This window comes from Euprymna scolopes, chromosome 2, assembly GCF_053919585.1.
Source record: "Euprymna scolopes isolate OS-2025 chromosome 2, ASM5391958v1, whole genome shotgun sequence".
In the NCBI taxonomy this organism is placed as follows: Eukaryota; Metazoa; Mollusca; class Cephalopoda; order Sepiida; family Sepiolidae; genus Euprymna; species Euprymna scolopes.
This window is the reverse complement of record NC_136483.1, coordinates 115,555,381-115,572,672: the sequence shown is the minus strand read 5'-3', so window position 1 is coordinate 115,572,672 and position 17,292 is coordinate 115,555,381. Positions and strand designations below refer to the sequence as shown.

The 17,292-nt window shown below is 31.1% G+C and overlaps 1 protein-coding gene across 1 annotated transcript; it reads left to right on the top strand.

Annotated features, from left to right (window-relative positions):
- Positions 1-10,338: 10,338 nt before the first annotated feature.
- LOC145294456 (heat shock protein 70 B2-like) lies at positions 10,339-12,585 on the top strand. The gene has a single exon (XM_080141380.1). It carries the CDS (start codon positions 10,625-10,627, stop codon positions 12,521-12,523), a length of 1,899 nt encoding a protein of 632 aa, XP_079997506.1. The 5' UTR covers positions 10,339-10,624; the 3' UTR covers positions 12,524-12,585.
- Positions 12,586-17,292: the final 4,707 nt, after the last annotated feature.

Below are 17,292 nucleotides of genomic sequence, written 5' to 3'. Positions count from 1 at the left end.
TTACAAAGAGGGGTTTGCAAAAAATGAGTTGTGGTGTGCGGAGAAAAATAAACTGAAACAGAGAGAATATTCAGACCTGTAAGAATACAAAGAGGGGGTTGCGAAAATGAGTTGTCGTGTGAGGAGAAATACGAACTTAAATAGAGAGAAGGAGAGTTTTAAAATATAATCTTAGAAAGATAAGATACAAGTTAGTAAAGCATTTCATCCAAGGCATGAAAATTGTTAAACAAAATGTTTTTACTATAGGCTTTGAAAATAAAGGTACAAGATTCAATTTGAAATTTATTTATCTTCAAAGTGTACTTTTATAAATTTTACAAAGTAAGGTATAAAAATTTAATTTAAATTTAATCAAAAAATTACCTTGGATTTATTTTATATAATGTACATTTTGTTGCAATTTAAAAACATTATCTTTCATCTAGCAATTAATGATAGATATAAAGTTTTACATGATTTTAATTAAAAGAGCAACAGAATGTACATTAAATAAAATAAATCCAAGGTAATTTTTTGATTCAATTTAAATTAAATTCTTATACCTTACTTTGTAAAATTTATAAAAGTACACTTTGAAGATAAATAAATTTCAAATTAAATCTTTTACCTTTATTTTTAAAGCCTATAGTAAAAACATTTTGTTTAACAATTATCATGCCTTGAATGAAATGCTTTTGTAACTTGTATATGTATATGTATATACATATTCATGTATATATATATGCATATATATGCATGTATATATGTACATATATATACATATATGTACACACATATATATACATACACATTTATATATATATACATATACATACATATATACATATACATATACATATATACAGATATACATATACATATATATATATGTGCATAAACATATTTATATGCATATATATGCATACATATATACAAATACATATATATAAATATACATACATATATACAGATATACATATGCATATATATATGCATAAACATATATATGCATATATATGTACAAATACATATATATACATATATATACATATACAAATATATTATATACATATACATACATATATATACACACACACATATATATATATACATATATACACACACATATATACATGCATATATATACACATATAAGCATATATATACATATATATACACACAAACATATATATATATAAACATATATATATACACATATAAATAAACATATATAATACACACACACATATATATATATAAACATATATATATACACATATTAATAAACATATATATACGGTCCTGGATATGACCTTACACTATATCCGATGGTGAGGGCCCCAGCTTGCAGGCCTTAGGGAGTGTGGAGCCACACTTTAATTGCCATTGCTCCCAGGTCCACTCTGACCCGGAGTGGTAACACCTGTTAGGGTCCCAACTATGGGTTAAATAGAATACGACTTAAAAAACAAATATACTATATTAAAAAATCGTTCTCCAAAATCACCAGATTCAGCATTAAATAACCTGAAAAGGGTTGATATGCCGTAAAACAAAAACAACCAACCAACATATATATACATACACACACATATATAAATCTATATATACACATATAAATAGACACATACATACATACATACATATACACACACATATATATAAACATATATATACACACATATAAACATATATATACACACATACATATATATAAACACATATATACACAGATAAATAAACATATATATACATATATACACACATATGTAAACATATATATAAACATATAAATAAACATACATATACAAATACACACACACATAGATATATAAACATATATATCCAAGTATAAACATATATATACATATATATACACACACACATATATATATAAACATATATATACACATAAAAAACATATATATACATATACACACACAAAATATATATAAACATCTATATACACATAAAAATAAACATATATACACACACACATATATATATAAACATATATACACATATAAATAAACATATATACATATACACACATATAAACATATATATACACATATAAATAAACATATATATACATATACGCACACATATAAACATATATACACATATAAATAAACATATATTTACATATACACACACATATAAACATATATATTCACATATAAATAAACATATATATATACATATTCACACACATATAAACATATATATACACATATAAATAAACATATATATACATATACACACACATATGTATATATACATACATACACACATTATATATATATATATATATATATATATATATATATATATATATATATATATATATATGCTGTTTTTGTTACGATTGCAAATAAGCATATGTAACCGGTATTGATTTAAACAGTTTAAAGATGAAAGAAAATGAAATCTGACATAAAAACGTTTTAAAAACTAACATAAAAAATCAAATTTAAAACGTTTTTATTTTAAGAAAACAAATATAAACTTTTAAGCTTAAAAAGATAAGTACAAACATTTTTGCTTTAAAGTGAAAAGTAAAGACTTTTAAGTGTAAAAGTATAGTTATAAACTTCTTAGCATGAAAATGATAAATAAATTAAAATTTTAGCTTTATAAAGATTAAAATGTCTTAGCTTTAAAATGAGAAGTAATTTTTAAGCTTGAAAATGATAAACAAAATCTTTTTAGTTTTAAAAAGATGAGTTTTAAAATGATGCGCATAAAATTTTAGCTTTATAATAATAAGTATAAACTTTATAATAATAAGTATAAACTTTAAAGCTTTTAAAAGATGTGTATAAACTTTTAGCTTTAAAATGATAAATATCAACTTTTAAGCTTTAAATATATAAATATAATCTAATTTTATAAAGATAAGAGTAAATTTTCTTATTTTTTAAAGATGAGTGTATATTTTCTAATTTATAAAGATAAGTGTAAAATTTATGAACATAAGTGTAAATTATCTAGCTTCAGAAAGAGAAGTAGAGATTTTCTTAACTTTAGAGAAATAAGTATACACGTTCTACCTTCAAAATATTAGCTTTCTAACTTTAAAAAGATACATGTAAACTTTTTTAGCTTTCAATAGATAAATGTAATTTTTGGCGCTTTTAAAAGATAAGCATGAGCTTTCTAGAATTAAAAGATAAGTAGAAACTTTCTAGATTTCAATACACACACGCATATATATATAGAGAGAGAAATAAAAAGGAACAAACCGTATTATGTGTTCATCAACGTTTCGTCTTTATTTCGAGACTTCCTGGATTATCATCATAATTGGTTTCTTCTTACGCGCTTTCTTACGCTCTTTCAGAATTTGCAGTCCTGAATATCTGGACGAAGAATTCAAATGCCTCACAAACATTTTGAAAACCTTGCAATATCCAACATATTTCATATTAAATGCTAAGAGAAAAGCCACACAAATATTTTCCAGAATAAATAATAATAATAAATCATACACACCAGACCTTTCTCTCATAAGCAGACATCTTCTTTTACCTACACACACCAATAATACAATAATCTGTAACACACTAAACAAACTAGAAATTGCTATCGTACAAACCACATCACTAACCATAAGACATATATTAAAAACTACGAAACATCTCCATAACAAACCAATTTCCAATGGAGGTATAGACTATTCCTTGCCATAATTGCCATCATAAATACGTTGGTGAAACTCAGCGTAAATTGGAAAAAAGGCTCAATGAACACAAAAGAGATATAAAAAATAGCAATCCTCTAAGTGCATTATTCTCTCATTCATTGCAGCATAATCACTCCTTTGACTTTAAACAGGCAAAAGTAGTTAAATTTATTTCAAATAAACCGCGTCGGAGACTTCTTGAATCTGCGCTTATCGCAATTTCAAGCACAATTAAACAACGTGCAGGTTTCTATAATATAGCGCCATTAATAAGTAAACTTTTATTAAAAGAACATTATTTAACTGTAGACACATGTTAACCTTCTCACACCATTCAAACACCCCCTGTAACAATTAACACATAATCTCAATCAATAAATTACATAAAAACACTCATTTCATTTCTGTTACAAACCTATATTTAAATTTCAACAGATATATCTTTTTTCCAGCAAGAATATTAACTGCGTTCATATTTTTAAAGTTACATTAACGACTATATGACGTCACTAAAATTTGCCTCTCTTTAACAGCGCCAACCCTCCCCTCCCGCCTTTTTGAATTTCCAACGTCTTTTTTCTGAAATAGAACTGCATCACATTTTCCAATATTTTGTACTGGTATTTTTTATTTCTTAACCTCATTCATCCACAGAGGAAGTCTCGAAATAAAGACGAAACGTTGTTCCTTTTTATTTCTCTATTTTGTCGGAATACTATTTCCATTATTTTTATCATATATATATAGTCTTTGAAGTTTTTAACCTTTAAAATATATATACATATATATATATATATATATATATATATATATATATATATATATATATATATATATATATATATATATATATATGCATATTTTCACGTTTTAAAACATAAGTATAAATTTGTAGATTAAAAAAAAATTATAAACTTTGTCATTTTCAAAAGATAAATATACATTTTCTAGCTTAAGAAATAAAAGTAAACATTTTTCCTTTAAAAAAGAATAATCTCTCTCTCTCTCTCTCTCTCTCTCTCTCTCTATATATATATATATATATATATATATATATATATATATATATATATATATATGTGTGTGTGTGTGTGTGTGTGTGTGTGTGTGTGTATATATATATATATATATATATATATAGAGAGAGAGAGAGAGAGAGAGAATAATAAGAATTAAATAAGATTCGTGTATTTAAAATTTCATCTTGAAAATGCACAAAAGTTTCAATTTTAGCCATTTTAACCCGAAAGGCACCCCTGGGTGGGGGGGGGACAACCGAAGTTTTCCCGGAAAACCTGTTCTGTTACTTTTTTACTCATATCATGTTTAATGTTTGCGCAAAATTTAAAAAAAAATTCCAAGGCGTAGTTATTGAGAAAAGTGCGGACAAACGAAGGGACGAACAGACAAGGATGAATTTACAGGTTCACCCTAATTTTGTTGGGGAACCAACAAAGGTTCTACTGCAATATTTCAAGCATTAAATATTGAAACATTACAAAAAAAAAAAAAAATTAGTAAAAACATCGCCACAACCGCCTCTGCTAGGTTGTTCCACATAGTAGAAAGACGAACAGAAAAGCGATGATGGTTCATCTTTTGTGAATGCTCACGGACAGACCACGATTTGACACTGGAGTGAACTTCACCTCGAAAGTTAGGTTTAACTTACTGTTGATAATGTTGTACGCCAGAACCAAGTTTCCTCGCATCCATGGTTGCTCAAGGGAAAGTAGATTTAGTCTTTAGAGCTGCTCTTTGTATATTTATATTATAATGGAGAAATCATAATAGATTAAGGCAATTTATAATTGTCGGTATGGTTCTTAGTAAAATCACATGGAAGCAACTCTCGTCTGAAGATAATCCTACCAAGAACAAGAACTACACATAAATATTATTGATGCTCACGCGCGCAGCGATGCTTAATTATGTATTATTTAATATGATTAAAACTTTGGTGTAGAGCGATCTTTTTTTTTCTCATTTTTTTTTAATCTACATTATTCTCAAACATTTGTTAGGTAGGGAGGGTGGGATTATAGGTGGACGCATTTCCTTAACGGAAATTTTACAAAAAATAATAATGTGCCAATGTTTCCCGCCGTATTGCCTAGCATATATATACTAACTAGCTCTACCTACGTATTGAGCACTTTTGAAGTAAATACTTAAAGTTTACGCATAAATCTATACTTTCGTATATTAAATTTATGTGAGTAAATGAAGTAGTTATATATATATATATATATATATATATATATATATATATATATATATATATATATATATATATATATATACCTGTAAAGTCATCCTTATATATATATATATATATATATATATATATATATATATATATATATATATATATATATATATATATATATATGATTAGTTTTTTTTTGGAAAAAGAATTCCAGCAGAGTGCTCAATTAAAAGGAAAATCCAAATTTTAAGAGCGTACTTATATTTTGTGTACAGAAAGTTGTTAGTTGAGACAGATCATTGGTACCGTCGGTTTCAAGCCCGATAATAAGGCCCGTTTAAGGTTGGCTGAAGAGAGTTTGATAAGGATACCTTAAACGGGCCTTATTATCGGGCTTGAAACCGACGGTACCAATGATCTGCGTCAACTAACAACTTTCTGTACACAATATATATATATATATATATATATATATATATATATATATATATATATATATATTCCAAAATTCATGATGATTAGTTTAATACTGTAAGTGTTATATTTGTATATTTTGGCAGCAAGTCATTATTCAAGCAGGTCTAATTGAACACGACAGTTATTCTTTTTGAGATTTTTCTGGATATCTTTTCCATTCGTCGAGCGGTCTTTTTTTTTATTTCAGCTGGCCTATGTATAGAATGGCGCTTAAACGTTGTTGTTGTTCAGCCATATTCTTATCACTAGTAGCAATTGTTGTGATCATTTTCTTTTTCTTTTAGGCTTGGTATATAAAAAAAATTAGTAATCTAGAAAAATCGGGGAAAAAATCTGTGGTGTTCAATCAATTAGAAATATATATATATATATATATATATATATATATATATATATATATATATATATATATATATTGAAACTTGAAACGATTTTTTAATGTTGTCGCAGTTTTATGTTACCGCTTCTTTGTTTAAAATTAGAACGGAGCAAACGTAAACACTCCCGTAAATATGCTATGACGACTTGTTCTAAAAATAGCAACGACCGTTTGCAAACAACAAAGAGAAAACACAAAAACTGCATCTTTCACAAACTAAAGAAAAGACTTTTATTTCACACCTAGATTAAAATAAATACAGTTAATATATAACAGAAAAAAATTGTCTGTCTGCGTGTATGAGTATGTGTATGCGTGTGTATGTGCATTTCACTACCAAACTACTCTGTCAATGTTTAGTCTGCAAACTCGAGATTTGACATAAGGAGTATTAATATTTGGGAAAATCTTTTTAATCGTTTTTCGGCCAGAAATTTGGCTTTGAAGGGGTCGAAGTTTAACGATTGGACCTTTGAAAACTCTATCAAACTCCTCCGCCAATTTCGGGTCTAAACACTTGAAATTTTGGATGTAGGTTACTTGGTCATGGATCACACTTTCTACTTTGATTTGAGCCTAAGACAATGAATTTTAAGAGATCAAACTTAGGGTCAAAGTTACAAAATTTGACCTCTCAGCCAATTTTTGAAATTTACATAAAGGGTATTCAGACATGCAGCAAGCTTTTTAATGAGTTTTGGGGCGAAAATTTGGCTGCCAAGAGGCCAAAGTTAAAAAAGTTGACCTTTGCAGACTTTACCAAACTCCTCCGCCAATTTTGGGTCTAAACACTTGAAATTTTAGATGTAGGTTACCTGGACATAAGTCAAATTTATATATATATATATATATATATATATATATATATATATATATATATATATATATATATATATATATATATATATATATATGCACATAAATTTATGAACAGTACATGGAGCTTGAGCAAAGCCGGGCTGAACTGCTAGTAAATTAATATGTGCAAATTATGACTCCCCCAAAAATGGTACCATTTCCTTCGAGAATGATTTACACATGATCTAACAAAAAACTGTTCCTATGGATAAAAATCAGTTTTAGGTTTATTAAGTCCAAAACGATTGAACTATATTAATTAATTAATAAATTAGTTTATTAATAATAAAATATAGGTACGGGCAAAAATATAGGGACCTAGTTTTGAAAGCCGATTTATCATAATTTTTTTAGGTTTCCGACTACTTTTTGAATGTATTTGAAAGATTAAGGATTAAAGTTAATTTCTAAAAGGCAAAAAATATTTGTACACGTGAAAAAAAAAAAAAAAATGAAAAATGTTTTCACAGCGAACTAACCAATTCAGTAGGTGTATCAGATTTTGGGGGGGAATTTTTGACACCCCTAACACAAAACTGCGAATAAAATATAAAAAAAACTTTCTCTTTTTAAAGTAGGTTGTTTATTTTCTATTTGGAATATACTTCCAAAATAAACTATTAAAGTTGTTTAAAAAATAATAGAAATATATTTTAAACAGTATTTACAAGTGCCTGCGCGCGTTCATGCAACCATTTTTTACGTAATGAAATCAATTGAATTTTACGAGTTAAATTTTTTCAATTTTTAGATTTAAAAATCTATCAAAATTTTTCTATTAAATCAATTTTTAAGATATTTTAAGGTTCAATGCGAAATTTTATGCTCTTTCCAATGAACCAAATATAATATAAGCGTTTTTTTTTTAATTCACTCCCTCATTTTGAATTGTCTATTAAAATGAAAATAATTAATTTTCTCAAATTTATATATCACAAATTACAGATAAAAGATCAATAAATAAAATAAGCCAATTTAACACAAAAGAACAGTTCTTTGCAAATTTACCTGTAAAGTCCAAAGTTTAAAACCTTTTTTTAACCACGTTGAATTTTATTTATTTTTTTTTTAACTGAAACCTTATAATCTTGTTATACTGTCCAGAAAATTTGCTATTAATCCTGTATTCTTTTTTAATTTGGTCTTTGCTCCTTTAATTAAAAAAAAATAGGGTTTGAATTACATTTTTCAAGTAGTTATAAGCTTTGAATGATTGGAGGTCGAATTATTCAATTTTCTATCATGCATTTTTAATGGCGTTTTCTGACACTGCTACCAATTCAGCTAAAATTTGAAGTTAAATAAATTAATTGTAAAAACCCTTTAAAAGATAAATATTAGTTTTTCTGGGTCTATTCCAAATATAATTAGTAAAGTCAAGTCATTGAATTAAATAAAAAATACACTTTATTTGTACAAAAATAACTTAATTAGCCCCACCCCCCAAAAGCAAGTAATTTACCGTTCGACAAGAACGGAACAAACTAAAATTTTGTAAACACGATTATAAGGAGGCCCAAAATTTCAGCCAGTCGAAACGTTGTTTCAAAATGAAGTCATGATAGTAAAAGGGTGTAGGGGTGTCAGATTTCTTTTTTTTTTTCCAGGCGTGCATCCATACATTCCTATTCTGAACGTTTGCATCAATTTTTATCATTTTTTAATTTAATTATTTTTTATATGCCTGTTTTTAAATTATTTTTTTAAATTATTGTTTAAGATTATATAAAAATTATGTTACGCCGAAAGTTTCACATTCTTGCGAGCAAGGAAATTATTAAAATCTTGCATATAAAAATATGTAGTAAAAAAAATAAAAAGTAGACATAGTTTTGTTATTATAATTTTTTGTGTGAAAATATTAAATAAACTAGGCTTAATTCAATGGTATAATCGGTAGTCCGAGAAATTCCTTTTACTTCGAGTTATATCGAATTCATTAGTATGGACATTAGGGGTTTTTTTTGTAATGCTCCTGTAAAAAATTTTTTTTTTATTGTTACAAATTACGATGCTTTATTTATATAAAACAAGCAAAAATAAATTCTTGTGTTTTTTATTTACAACTGAAAACCATAACTTTAGTAAAGTTATTTTTGTTTAAACAAAATAATATATTTCCACTCAGATTTTAAATAAAAAAATAATTTATTCGTTATATTCCGCGATCATTATTTGATAAATACTGAAAATTTGATTAAAATTGGTTAATTTCGTGATTTTTGATGAATTTTTAAGTAAAGTGAGGGGGTCCGGCATTCATTTTGCCTGTACATAATAAAATAAGTAAAAGAATAATGTAAGAAAAATAGTATTCAATAAATATTTTATTTATTTTATTAATTAAATCTAATTATCACGGAAAATCATAAACTTTTTAGTTTAATTAAATATTATTAAGTTAACTGAATGTAAAACGGAAGTTAAAAATTTTAAAATGCTTTAAAAAACTATTTAAAAAATGATCTTTTAAGCAAATTCTAACGTGAAATGAAAAGAAAAAGAACTTATTTTTAAACTCATTTTTCTTTTCTTATCGCAAGAGAACGTTCGATAATCTACTAGAAACAACGCGAAACGACTAGCTGTTGACTAGAACATTCTCAATCCTACCATAACATACGAGAAGTAACGCAGCGCTTCGAGGAAGAGGCGGCAGCCCATAACACATTCAATGAGAGGAAGGGGGAATTCACTCACTATATAAAGCCGTTCGCTCGCCGTGGCTTTTCATTCATTTCACTTTACTGAACGAAATAAGACGCAACGAGAAAACGCTTTGAGCTACGACTGTAACGCAAAACATCTTTTGCTGAATCAGAATATTTTCAAAAGTAAGTTTTAAAATACTTATAAATTCCATTCGTGATTTTACGTCAATTTCTTTAAAAAGGATTGAAAAGATTTACCATCTTTGTCGATTTTCAACTGTAAAAATTATTGTGTGAAAAGACGTCAAGCAAGTGCGAGAAAAAGAAGACAGTCTGAAGAATTGACACGGAAGAATATTGAAAATTTTAAACCAATAATAACAATGGTTAACTCACCTGCAATTGGTATTGATTTGGGCACAACCTACTCGTGTGTAGGTGTGTTCCAACACGGCAAGGTGGAGATCATCGCCAATGACCAGGGCAACAGAACCACACCCAGCTACGTGGCATTTACGGACACAGAGAGATTGGTTGGAGATGCAGCTAAAAATCAAGCTGCCCTCAACCCCGAAAACACGCTGTTCGATGCGAAACGTTTGATTGGCAGAAAGTTCGATGAGCCATCCGTCGAAAGCGACATGAAACACTGGCCATTCCAGGTGGTGAACAGTGATGGAAAGAAACCCAAGTTTCAGGTCGACTTCCGTGGTGAGAGGAAATCGTTCACCCCAGAAGAGATCAGTTCGATGGTATTGAGTAAGATGAAGGAGACGGCAGAGGCCTACCTCGGTTGCAAGGTGGCAGACGCAGTGGTCACAGTTCCAGCATACTTCAACGATTCGCAGAGACAAGCAACTAAAGATGCTGCTATTATAGCTGGTTTGAACGTGTTAAGAATTGTTAACGAACCAACGGCTGCCGCATTGGCTTATGGGCTCGACAAGAACCTTAAAGGCGAGAAAAATGTGCTCATCTTCGATTTGGGCGGTGGTACATTTGATGTGTCCATCTTAACTATAGACGACGGCTCTCTGTTCGAGGTGAGGTCCACGGCTGGCGACACACACTTAGGAGGAGAAGACTTTGACAACCGACTCGTTGGTCACTTTGCCCAAGAATTTCAACGTAAACACCGGAAAGACTTGAAGAGCAGTCCACGTGCTCTACGTCGTTTGCGTACGGCGTGTGAACGAGCAAAACGTACACTGTCAAGTAGCAGCGAGGCGAGTATTGAAATTGATTCTCTTTATCAAGGAATCGACTTCTACACGAAAATCACGAGGGCTCGCTTTGAAGAACTTTGCTCAGACCTGTTTCGATCGACGTTAGAACCGGTTGAGAAGGCGCTGCGAGATGCTAAACTCGACAAGGCCAGCATCGATGATATCGTCCTGGTCGGTGGATCAACACGCATCCCCAAAATTCAGAAAATGCTACAGGACTTTATGAACGGAAAAACCATCAACAAATCTATCAACCCTGATGAGGCTGTTGCGTACGGTGCTGCTGTCCAGGCAGCCGTGCTAAGTGGTGATAACACGTCGGACAACATTCGCGACGTGTTGTTAGTCGATGTGGCACCGTTATCTCTTGGAATCGAGACGGCCGGCGGCGTGATGACTAACATCATCAATCGCAACTCTAGAATTCCTAGCAAGGCGTCCAAAGTGTTCACTACCTACTCCGATAATCAACCCGGTGTTAGCATCCAGGTATTCGAGGGAGAAAGGGCCATGACAAAAGACAACCATTGTCTGGGACACTTTGAACTGTCTGGCATCCCGCCTGCACCAAGGGGAGTACCACAAATCGAAGTAAGTTTCGATGTAGACGCCAACGGAATCCTCAGTGTTTCAGCCGTCGATAAAAGCACGGGTAAATCAAATAAGATCACCATCACCAACGATAAAGGGCGGTTGAGCAAAGATGAAATCGACCAGATGCTGTCCGACGCAGAAAAATACAAACAGGCCGACGAGGAAGAACGTGAACGTGTCGACAGCCGAAACCAACTTGAAAATTACGTGTTTGCAGTTAAACAGGCCCTAGCAGAAAACAACGGAAAGTTATCAGCGGACGACAACAACTTGCTTGCAACCACATGTGACCAGTGTTTACAGTGGATAGACGACAATAATCTGGCTGACAAGGACGAGTTTAAACACAAGTTACAAGAAACTCAAAAGGTGTGTTCGCCCATCATGTCAAAATTACACACAGCTTCATCATCAAATAATAACGCATCACAACAAGGACCTACAGTAGAAGAAGTTGATTAACACACACACACACACACACACACACACACACACACACACACACACACACACACACACACAAATCAATTTCATACACAACCAATGCTGAAAATGACAAGAAAGCAAAAAAAACAACAAAAAAAACGAAAAATTAATAACGACAAAAAATAAGTAAATACAAGAACCAAACTGAACCCCCCCCCACACACACACACAATTAATCGTTATGTGTGAAGAGACGAAAGTACCTGAACGTTCTTAAAAGCACATTTATATACGTATGTATTATCTGTCACAAATACACACACACACACACATACAAACAAACATGTATATATATAAGACAATGACTTTTAAAAACTGTAAATATGTACATTAATTTATTATTCATAATTTTACTGAAAACAAGAAATTTGCCTCGAAATTTTAACTTAATTTTTTTTTTTTTTTACAAAATCAAACATTCATTTCATTCGCTGTACTTTCATCACATAATTTATTTGTTAAAATTGTTCATATATTTTGTTATGAAGAATAAATTTTTTATTTTATTTTACTTTTGAGTTTTGTCTTTTATTTATTGGATTGGCTGAATTTTCAGGTTTCAATTTGACTGATTTTTAAGTTTTTGTTTTGATCGTGCTTGAGGAGGCAGCGGCAGAGAATGTTATTACCTTTCAATTTTCGATTGGACAAAAGCTTCATTCTGCAAACGCAAGGTATTGATTTTGAATTTTTTAGGGTCCGATGAGGACTCAAACGCAGCGTTTTCTTCCTTATTTTTCTTCACCAACAATAAACGCACGTACACCGTGACCATGACCCTAACCGGGACCTGTTTGAGATGAGAGCGTTATATCAAGAGACATTTATACTACCAGTGAAGAAGACACACGCCGCTCAAGAAACGCACATATAGACACTTCATAGACGTATACACTCTTTCATTAACAAAGCAAATTCCTCCAACACACAGTTCTTCACGCCTATTCATTTAGACACACGTAAACGCACATGGCACCAGCTGAAACGAATGTTTATACTCAATTTCTCTTGACACGAAAAACATCTATTTCACACGGTAATATCACTTCGATATTCTGAATATCATTCTTCACGTACTCTTTATCTTCCATTGTATTAACAAGTTGTTGAAAAATGTATTTTTTATAGATATACATTGCCATTCTTTTTTTTTTTATCTTACCGTTCTATCTACAATTTGATTAAATTGAAATCCTAACAATAGCAAAAATTCGAAATAAATTTTCTTCAAATTGACCACTTTCTCAACCGATTGACACCAAATCAGGAATTGTTGAAGAGACAAGGCTCTTCATTTTAAATCTTTCAAATCTCATTTCACACACACACACACACACACACACACACACACACACACACACACACACACACACACACACACATATATAAATAAAAGGAACTTTGTCTGTGCGTGAATTTGTTTCACAGAAAATATTTTATGTTTCTGGCTGAGTTTTTAGATAGATTTTATATCGGAATGCCTTCGATAAGTATCGATGATTGACATAATCCGATGTAAGAAGGAACAGGCGGTTTTAACACAAGGTTAACAGCTTACACAGCATAAGATCACAAGTGCATTTGAGAAGTTTTATCACCACTCAAGCCGAAAGACTCAACAAATTAAATCAACCGTATCTTCTTTGATACGACAGGGGCGCATTCGAAATGACTGTTTCTGTTTAAAACATAATTGCACCATGATATTTGGCATTTTTCGTTTGAAACTTTAATTGAATGCATTATCACCGTACAGACGCATAAAATCAACAGTAGGTTCTTTGATACGACAGGGGCGCATTCGAAATGACTGTTTCTGTTTAAAACATAATTGCACCAATGATACTTGGCATTTTTCGTTTGAAACTTTAATTGAATGCATTATCACCGTACAGACGCATAAAATCAACAGTAGGTTCTTTGATACGACAGGGGCGCATTCGAAATGACTGTTTCTGTTTAAAACATAATTGCACCAATGATACTTGGCATTTTTCGTTTGAAACTTTAATTGAATGCATTATCACCGTACAGACGCATAAAATCAACAGTAGGTTCTTTGATACGACAGGGGCGCATTCGAAATGACTGTTTCTGTTTAAAACATAATTGCACCAATGATACTTGGCATTTTTCGTTTGAAACTTTAATTGAATGCATTATCACCGTACAGACGCATAAAATCAACAGTAGGTTCTTTGATACGACAGGGGCGCATTCGAAATGACTGTTTCTGTTTAAAACATAATTGCACCAATGATACTTGGCATTTTTCGTTTGAAACTTTAATTGAATGCATTATCACCGTACAGACGCATAAAATCAACAGTAGGTTCTTTGATACGACAGGGGCGCATTCGAAATGACTGTTTCTGTTTAAAACATAATTGCACCAATGATACTTGGCATTTTTCGTTTGAAACTTTAATTGAATGCATTATCACCGTACAGACGCATAAAATCAACCGTATCTTCTTTGATACGACAGGGGCGCATTCGAAATGACTGTTTCTGTTTAAAACATAATTGCACCAATGATACTTGGCATTTTTCGTTTGAAACTTTAATTGAATGCATTATCACCGTACAGACGCATAAAATCAACAGTAGGTTCTTTGATACGACAGGGGCGCATTCGAAATGACTGTTTCTGTTTAAAACATAATTGCACCAATGATACTTGGCATTTTTCGTTTGAAACTTTAATTGAATGCATTATCACCGTACAGACGCATAAAATCAACAGTAGGTTCTTTGATACGACAGGGGCGCATTCGAAATGACTGTTTCTGTTTAAAACATAATTGCACCAATGATACTTGGCATTTTTCGTTTGAAACTTTAATTGAATGCATTATCACCGTACAGACGCATAAAATCAACCGTATCTTCTTTGATACGACAGGGGCGCATTCGAAATGACTGTTTCTGTTTAAAACATAATTGCACCAATGATACTTGGCATTTTTCGTTTGAAACTTTAATTGAATGCATTATCACCGTACAGACGCATAAAATCAACCGTATCTTCTTTGATACGACAGGGGCGCATTCGAAATGACTGTTTCTGTTTAAAACATAATTGCACCAATGATACTTGGCATTTTTCGTTTGAAACTTTAATTGAATGCATTATCACCGTACAGACGCATAAAATCAACAGTAGGTTCTTTGATACGACAGGGGCGCATTCGAAATGACTGTTTCTGTTTAAAACATAATTGCACCAATGATACTTGGCATTTTTCGTTTGAAACTTTAATTGAATGCATTATCACCGTACAGACGCATAAAATCAACAGTAGGTTCTTTGATACGACAGGGGCGCATTCGAAATGACTGTTTCTGTTTAAAACATAATTGCACCAATGATACTTGGCATTTTTCGTTTGAAACTTTAATTGAATGCATTATCACCGTACAGACGCATAAAATCAACAGTAGGTTCTTTGATACGACAGGGGCGCATTCGAAATGACTGTTTCTGTTTAAAACATAATTGCACCAATGATACTTGGCATTTTTCGTTTGAAACTTTAATTGAATGCATTATCACCGTACAGACGCATAAAATCAACAGTAGGTTCTTTGATACGACAGGGGCGCATTCGAAATGACTGTTTCTGTTTAAAACATAATTGCACCAATGATACTTGGCATTTTTCGTTTGAAACTTTAATTGAATGCATTATCACCGTACAGACGCATAAAATCAACAGTAGGTTCTTTGATACGACAGGGGCGCATTCGAAATGACTGTTTCTGTTTAAAACATAATTGCACCAATGATACTTGGCATTTTTCGTTTGAAACTTTAATTGAATGCATTATCACCGTACAGACGCATAAAATCAACCGTATCTTCTTTGATACGACAGGGGCGCATTCGAAATGACTGTTTCTGTTTAAAACATAATTGCACCAATGATACTTGGCATTTTTCGTTTGAAACTTTAATTGAATGCATTATCACCGTACAGACGCATAAAATCAACAGTAGGTTCTTTGATACGACAGGGGCGCATTCGAAATGACTGTTTCTGTTTAAAACATAATTGCACCAATGATACTTGGCATTTTTCGTTTGAAACTTTAATTGAATGCATTATCACCGTACAGACGCATAAAATCAACCGTATCTTCTTTGATACGACAGGGGCGCATTCGAAATGACTGTTTCTGTTTAAAACATAATTGCACCAATGATACTTGGCATTTTTCGTTTGAAACTTTAATTGAATGCATTATCACCGTACAGACGCATAAAATCAACAGTAGGTTCTTTGATACGACAGGGGCGCATTCGAAATGACTGTTTCTGTTTAAAACATAATTGCACCAATGATACTTGGCATTTTTCGTTTGAAACTTTAATTGAATGCATTATCACCGTACAGACGCATAAAATCAACAGTAGGTTCTTTGATACGACAGGGGCGCATTCGAAATGACTGTTTCTGTTTAAAACATAATTGCACCAATGATACTTGGCATTTTTCGTTTGAAACTTTAATTGAATGCATTATCACCGTACAGACGCATAAAATCAACAGTAGGTTCTTTGATACGACAGGGGCGCATTCGAAATGACTGTTTCTGTTTAAAACATAATTGCACCAATGATACTTGGCATTTTTCGTTTGAAACTTTAATTGAATGCATTATCACCGTACAGACGCATAAAATCAACCGTATCTTCTTTGATACGACAGGGGCGCATTCGAAATGACTGTTTCTGTTTAAAA